At 38.0% G+C, this 7,711-nt stretch overlaps 1 protein-coding gene across 3 annotated transcripts in view; it reads left to right on the forward strand.

The window, feature by feature from the left end:
• The window catches only part of GLRA2 (glycine receptor alpha 2), a 126,312-nt gene extending 119,712 nt beyond the window's left edge, over positions 1 to 6,600 (forward strand). For all 3 annotated transcript variants that reach the window (XM_010728889.3, XM_010728890.3, XM_010728892.2), the window contains exon 9: positions 5,076 to 6,600. In XM_010728889.3, coding sequence (XP_010727191.1) covers positions 5,076 to 5,354 — 279 coding nt within the window. In that variant the 3' untranslated portion in view covers positions 5,355 to 6,600. The remainder of the gene's footprint in view (positions 1 to 5,075) is intronic.
• The last annotated feature ends 1,111 nt before the right edge of the window (positions 6,601 to 7,711 follow it).

Genomic DNA, 7,711 nt, shown 5'->3' on the forward strand with positions numbered 1-7,711 from the left:
TTATAAAACTGATCTTTTATTCATTATTGCTTTTTAAATGGTTAATCCATGAAAGGACCTTTCCTCTTGTCTTCTGAGAAATTAGTTTTGTTAGAGTCTTGTGTGGGAACCAACAAGGATTTGAAAACCCAGCCATGCTTCTTAGTTGGACTGCTTTCTTCCACATACTCACTGATTCCTGAGAAATGAATTAATGTAAGCCAGACTGTCTTTGCAAAACTATCCTGTGAGTTTTGTAAGGTACTGAAAGGTGACAAGTGTTAGAAAATCATAAAGATTATTTAGGAACGAACTCTCCAAAGTTATGTTGCTGTCTGATTTCTGTTGATTCCATTTTGTGTTCAAGTCTAAATTTATTGTGGTTTTCTAACTTTGTGCTTATGAATGCCAAAAGGAAATTTTCCCTGATGTTTTCTATCCTACACCTAAAATTAATCTTCTAAGTCCTTGAAATTTAATTAAACTAGATAGTCATTTAAATCGTTTGCCCACCATATGTTGGAAAAAGAGTAGCAAAATTAAAAGAATAAATCACATCAGAGAGTAAATTAAATACACTGTTTGAAGCCAGCTTCTCTCTCATTTTTCTCATTGTTAAAATAAGTCAGTGCTAACAATAAGTATTTAAAAGTGGTCTGGACAAAGAACATTGTAGAGAAAGTGGTGCATGCAAGGCAGGGAATTGGCTGATTGTCTAAACTGTTTTTCCCATTCTTGATTGCTTTGGCCTGAATTTAATTGCATGAATTACACTCTGGTCATGATGGAGTAGAAATTAAAGATTTACAAAAATGGAAGATGAATAAGAAAACCATATCAAACCCTCGATTTAGATGTTGTCAATTGTAAAGCCAAGACAAAAGAATCTAATGCCATCACATTGCAGAGCAAATAAAATGATTAAATTTATGAAAGGAAATTAAAAATTTGGAAAAAAAAAATCTAGTTTGATGAAAATTGTTTAAAGGCAACATCTAAATATGTTCAGTATGACACCATAAGATAATACACATAACCCTATTTAGAAAACTAGGTGGTGTTGAACACGTATTTGTAGGAAGTATTTGCCCTGTTCCCAGGAAATGTTATTAGCTTTTCAGAGGATAATTATAGTATACTCAGGAATATGAACATGCAAGAGAAAAATAGTAAAATAACCCTTTCATATTATTATTTATTTATTTTCTGTTTTTCATCCAAGCTTGTGACTCTTTTCCCCAGGTCTTTATCAAGAGCAGATTGAGTTGTGGGTATGTATTATACAAGAAAGACTATTTCACATCGCTTTAGAAGGATTAAGTAAGTCAATTTAATGGCTTGGGAATCTGCCACTCTGGTTCCAGTAGCTTCTAACCTCTCTTTGATTTTAGTTTCAAAATCTGTGAAAACACAAATAACCCAGAATTGAAACAAGCAAGATCCTGTTTTGTTTAAAATGAAGTGTGTGTAGACTGATGAAAACAAAGATAGAAATGTTTGGAATGAGATTTGTACTTTTCCCAGTGACTAAGCCAGTGAAAAATACAAACAGAAGACGATCTTCAGATGAGATTACACAGTAGGGTATGTGAGATTGTGGAAACTGAATATGACGTTGGGAATGAAGAGCGATTCTGTAGCCATGTTAGAAAGTACCTGAGGTAGTATGCCCAGTAGTTCCCCGAGCCTCCAGGTGAAAGGAGGCAGTTAAGAGAAAGTGCCTGAGGTCAATTCTGCATCTCACACACTAAAACATGAAAAAAAAGGATTCTCTTTGTCAAAGAAACTAAACCTGGTATCTTATTTCCGTGACTCCTCCCCAAAATCTTTTATATATGACAGAATATTGGAAGATACTCTGAAATGTCACACTATAGCTTTGCAGTAATACAAAAGTGCTTCAAGTATAGTCTCTTTAACCATGTTTGTATTGCTAAAATAAAGCACATTGGGTATTTAGTTGTTCCTGGGGCCATGAGGTATCACCACGTGGCTAATGATCATAGTATATAGTGCTAGGCTTCAGTGGAGAAGTTATGTTTTGGAGAAAAGTTGCCCATTTTCTTCCACACCAAAGTGAGAAATCTAGTAAGCAGCATGGACCCTGAGGTTCCAGTGCTAGGGTTTACCCCGTCTCTCTTTCTTTCAGCAGCAGAGAGGAAGTCTTTCATTCCTTCCTGCTTTATTTTGCGTGGAGCAGGTTCAAGGGCTTAGGGGACCAACAGAATATACACCTCACTCCAGTAATACTGGAAACATATCCTCCTCACTACATTGAGGTCTTTCAAGTGATGCCTGGTCAGATGAGAGAGCCATGATGGTGTCAGGCATTGTCAGTGAGAATGCAGATGCTAGCAATGCTTAGAGGGCTAGCAAGTGCCAGACCGCAAAGCCAATTCAACTCCTGGAGGGCCTTACTGTTGAAAACCATAAGATGGGGATGGAGCTGAGGGCCACCAGCTGTGCTTTGTAAGGACTGTTGTTTTATTTGCTTACAGAAGAACATACATCACAGAATCACAGCATGTTTGAGGTTGGAAGGGACATCTGGAGGTTATCTCATCCAACCCCCTGCTCAAGAGGAGTCTTGGTGCTACTAGTACCAATTTTCTGTTGGAAAAAAGTAGCCGAGTAGAAACTCAGGACTAATTCCTTCATTAGTTATTTAGGCTTTGTAATGAATTTTTCTGGTAAACATAGAAGCTACCGATATGCACACTTCTTGCAACCGGCAAACACCACCATGTTGGGAGAGGAGGTAACAAGCCGATTTAAACTTTCATCAGGGAGAAGGAAATTGAAATCTGCTCAAGCAGAGAAAGCAGCTGAGCACATACTTCTCATATCCCAGAAGAATACTGTACCTCTTGTATCCAATGTAAATTGGAATCTATGAAAGTCCTAAATAGAAAGGTAGCATGGGGAAACTTTCCTCTGGGTTTTAAGAGAAAGAATTGATACAGTCAACCGTCTGGTGGGAGGAAATGTAAGGCTCTGAATACTGTTGGGAAACAGATGGCTTTTTACTACTAAAGGTTTTGTGGCATACAATTTAAAGGTAATTTTCCCTAGTCTTAGATGGATTCTCACTAGGGTTACAATAATGTAAGCTCAAAAACAGGGCTGTAATATTGAAGATGAATTGCTCAGCCCCTCAAAACAAAGCTGTGGTCCAGCAGGGCGTGGAAGTCTGGCTTTCCAAGACCTGCATGAGGTTCAGTGTATTTTACTTCCCCCCATAGATCCTTCACTAGTAACAGAAATTAAACTTTAAAAAAGGTGAATGAAGTACATATGGTAACACAGCTGCTCAAAATCTGTTGTCTTTTTAATCACCTTTCATCTCCTGGGCATGCGTTTTATCCTTCAAATTCAGTAAAAAGGGAAAGTGCAATGGAGGCAGCTCCCTGTATTATTGGAGGACATTATGGTGTTGTTGAGTCATGCAAGAGAAGTCTTGCACAAACCTATCTAGAACTTAGGTATCAATGGCTTTATTTTTAGAATAGTCTATATATTTATAAGCATCTAGACAAGCAGAATTTGGAGGTTTTCATAGAAGAACTTTAAACTGTATATAGATAAAATTGAAATAGGAAAAGTCTAAACTTTTTTCTTAATGATGGTGATCTTTGGAGATGAAAGAGATATGAATCCTGAATAGGTGCTCAAACAGCCTTACAGTAATGCACCTGTTCATGGGTAAACTGTAGAATAGTCTTCAGCCTGAAGTGACAAGGTCTCAAAAGCACTGTTTATTGCTTATTCTCCTTCTGTAACCACTCAATTCACCTCAAAGTAACTATTCCTCATTTGATATTTTTGGATCTCACCTCTGCTTATTCTCATTTGCATGTTAGCTCTGAGGTAAGGAGAGCAAACCTGATGATATAGCTAAATCCAGTGCTATAGACAAGAAGAGAGAAAAATGAAATTATTGAAAGCAGTGCTGCTATGAAGGAGCAATTATTTACATCTCAGTTTGGAGTAAATTGTTGTCAATCCCTATCCCAAATTCAACAAACATGCTCTTTATTCAGTATCTTACAGCTCTGATGTTTTTTTCTTGCACTCTCTTATTCTCTGTTAGGATCAGAAGGCTATGGGTTAGTGAGAAATATGAGGGAGTATTCCCTGAGTGAGTGAGCTGCTTGTGATCTCAAGAAGAGGTCATTTAAATTCAACAGTGTAGTATTTGTCAGTCAAGGAGAAAGTGTTTAGGGCATGCTGCTGGATCTACATTTCATCACTGCCAGAATAAAAAAGAATAAAACTGGTTTTGTTTCCTTTATGGAGGGCTTCCAGTGACTGTTAATTCTTATATTACTGTGTTATCAAACAGGAGAAGTGGCTGTGAGATTTTACCAGCATAAACAGCCTCAGACTTTTCATCACACAGTCATGATGATGAAGTTAAGTGCTAGATACCCATCTTTCTAAAACCAATTATTATCTATTTATACAAGAGAAAGAAGGGAGTTCTGCAAGATGGTTCTATGTTAGCTTGCAATATTGCACCTAACTTCCTGTTACCACTAAATCCAAGCATTCAGTGTCCTTCAAAGTATTGATTCTCAGAGCATTCCTATGAGCATGGGAGACAATATGATCGATCCTTGTTTTGTAGATCTAGGATGGAGGTGCAAGGCTGCTGTTAGACTGGACCAAGGATATTCTCTTCCATGAGCTTTGGCCTCTGAATGCCCAGGCCATTCAAATCAACCCTGCCAGAGCAGACACCCTGCTGCCAACATAACTAGGTCTGCTTGCTGCAGCAAGTCCCAGGAAATGAGAAATCTGAAATGTGAAGTCAGATCTCTTTCTTACGGGGCTGGGATACAACTGGCTACTCGTTTGGCTTGGTTGGCTTGGTTGACTTGGTCATAGAGAAAAGCTCAGTTTCACAAACATTGGCAGTCTCCTTATTTCCTTGTCTTATTGCTTGAGTTTTAATTACTTGTCTTTTAAATCTGGATTTTGTATTAATCAGCTGGTTTACTTAGGTGCTTTGGAGGGGTGCATCTCAACTTCTCAAGTGTGCGGCATGCTTGATAGACAGATGATTGTGTCCTTCATTTGTCTTATTTCTCTCCCAGGAAGATGAGGTTGCTCGTGACAGTCGATTCAATTTCAGTGGCTACGGCATGGGTCACTGTCTCCAAGTCAAAGATGGCGCAGCAGTCAAGGCTACTCCACCAAATCCACCTCCAGCACCACCAAAGGATTCAGATTCCATCAAAAAGAAGTTTGTCGACCGTGCAAAAAGGATTGATACAATATCCCGTGCTGCATTCCCACTCGCCTTCCTCATTTTCAACATCTTTTACTGGATTACATACAAAATTATACGGCATGAGGACATTCACAAGAAGTAGGAAACTGGCTTGCCAGGACTTGTCGGCCAAAGTGATCCACATGTAAATAAACAGTGAAATGTCTCTCTGTTATTTGGATAAAGGGTTTCTTTTTCCCCTCAGGACTCTGAAGAGAAAATGAAAAAGGAAAAGAATTATAGAAGGAAAAGTGATTGCATGAAACAATATGCCTGAGACCAATCAATAAGAGTTCCCCTTATGTACTGTCAGTGTTCTTCTGCCAGATTCAGCACTGACCAGACATCTGTAAAAGGGGCCAAATTTTACTCAACTTAATCACGAAGATATTACTGCTTGAAACAAAAGAGAATCAGAAAACAAATAGTGCTCCTAAAACATCTACCAAGAGACTGTGGTGGCTACAGTGCAGTGAGTTATAAGAGGACCAAACTTTTTCAGGATAATGTTGCCTTTCTATTTGAAACAAGTCTACTGAGCTACATTCCATGACCATGTCTGTAGTTAGTGGTTTCACCAAGGAGTCCTTTTGTGGGTTGTAAATTATTTCTACTGACAAAGGAAAGGAAAAACAAACAAACAAACAAAAAACAGATTTATACTTTACTATCCTTGTGGGTGTGCATTTTAATATTATCTTGCTTTACTAGAATTGTAATTTTGGGGTTGAACTTGTGTGTTGTGTAATTGATTTGATAGCTGACACTCCAAAACCAGTGAAACTGCCCAGTTTATTTTTGTTGGAAAACAGTGCACTTACTTCATTTTATTTCTGCTAATTTTACATGCAACTTGAGGTGCCAAAATTGTATTTTACCTATTGTGCTACCCTGTACCACACTACGTAGTAAGAACTTGGTTCCTCAAAGGTGTAGCTCAGTTTAGCATTGAGTTTCTATTATTGCTCTCATTGTAGCTGCGATCAATAGCTCTATAGGTAAACACAACTTGTTTACAGACTTCTAATTTATATCTTTACTCAAAGTGGCTATCATTTTAAATATCATAATTAACCTAAGAATTTTAAAACTGTACTGTGATTTTCAGAACCTGTTACCTTTTGGTGCCGGATCTGCATTATTCAAATCCTTGCTACATGTTTTAAAGTAGAAAATAAAACTTAAAAAAAAAAAGATGGTATTTTTGCTTACACAGAAGAAGAAAACCTGTAACATAAAATGAATCAAACATTAAAATTTTACACTTGCTGTAAAAGGGTTTATTAAGAAAAAAAAAGTATTTGTTCAAATCCAATAAAGCTAAATGTGCTACTATCATTTCCTATGCTCTTTTCTTCATTTGCAATAGAGCTGTTCCCACCAGGACCCAGCTCTTCCACTGTTCCATTGCTCTGTCAAGAACAAGATGGTCAAAAGCAATCTTCTGCTGATCTGGTCTAATTTTGTATCAGTCCTACAGTAAATGAGATGCTGCTGTTCCTGGGATTATGTCAACAAATGTCTCAAAAGCATAGCTAGAATTCCACAAGTCATGCAAGGCCGAGCCCAACCTGAGCAGCTTCCACCAGCTGTACCTCCCATGGCTAGGGAGGGAATCTAGGGGTCTTGACAGGCTAATTCCCAAACAGTTATGTAAATTTATAACAGAAAGCCAAAGTTATATACGTTACCCTTACCCTCCTCATCTATAAACATCCCTGTCACTTACACTTGTGACTGAATTGCAGTAGCCTGCTTCATGTCTTTGAGTCTCTGGATCCAGATGTGGACTTTGCAGCACACAGCTATAAGCATCAACTAAGTAGTTTGCTAAAACACATTCTGCTGATGAAGTTTGAGGTATACTGATAACACTCATCATGATACAGAAGAGTTCTTTGGCGTGCTGTGCAATGTTCCTGTGAACCATCTTACCCAGAGGGGATTTGATATCAGGCTGGTATCAGAGAACTTTCTCTCAAAGAGCATGACTGGCACCAGGAAGATGTAAACTGGCTGAGAAACTGCCTTCAGATAAAAATTCAAATATCAGTGGTAGGTTGCCTTGCAGAAGGACACAGCTTTCCTAAATGAATGCTCAGTCAGTTTACCAGAGAAGTAAGGACTGAAGAAAGCAGTCATCTCGCACTCAGAGAAGTAGTAGATTAAAATAACAATGTAGTTCCATTTCAAGTCACTAACGTAAGAGGAAAAAGAATGGCTTAGAAAATAAGTCCCAAACAAAAAGAGCCTGTGAAGTAGAAAATACAGTAGGATGGAAGGAAGGAGATCCAGGATTAATTCTGAAGAGTGTGCAGATGCATTGGCAAAGCTGCAGGACAAAATTCTAGCTAGTAAGACAAAATTAAGCCCTGAGACATTTAAACTACTCACATTTAGCTGTAAAACAATTATAATGACTTCTAATTTATCAAGAAAGCATGTCTCTAAAGCAGGTCT

The sequence above is a fragment of the Meleagris gallopavo genome, chromosome 1, assembly GCF_000146605.3.
Source record: "Meleagris gallopavo isolate NT-WF06-2002-E0010 breed Aviagen turkey brand Nicholas breeding stock chromosome 1, Turkey_5.1, whole genome shotgun sequence".
Taxonomy (NCBI): Eukaryota; Metazoa; Chordata; class Aves; order Galliformes; family Phasianidae; genus Meleagris; species Meleagris gallopavo.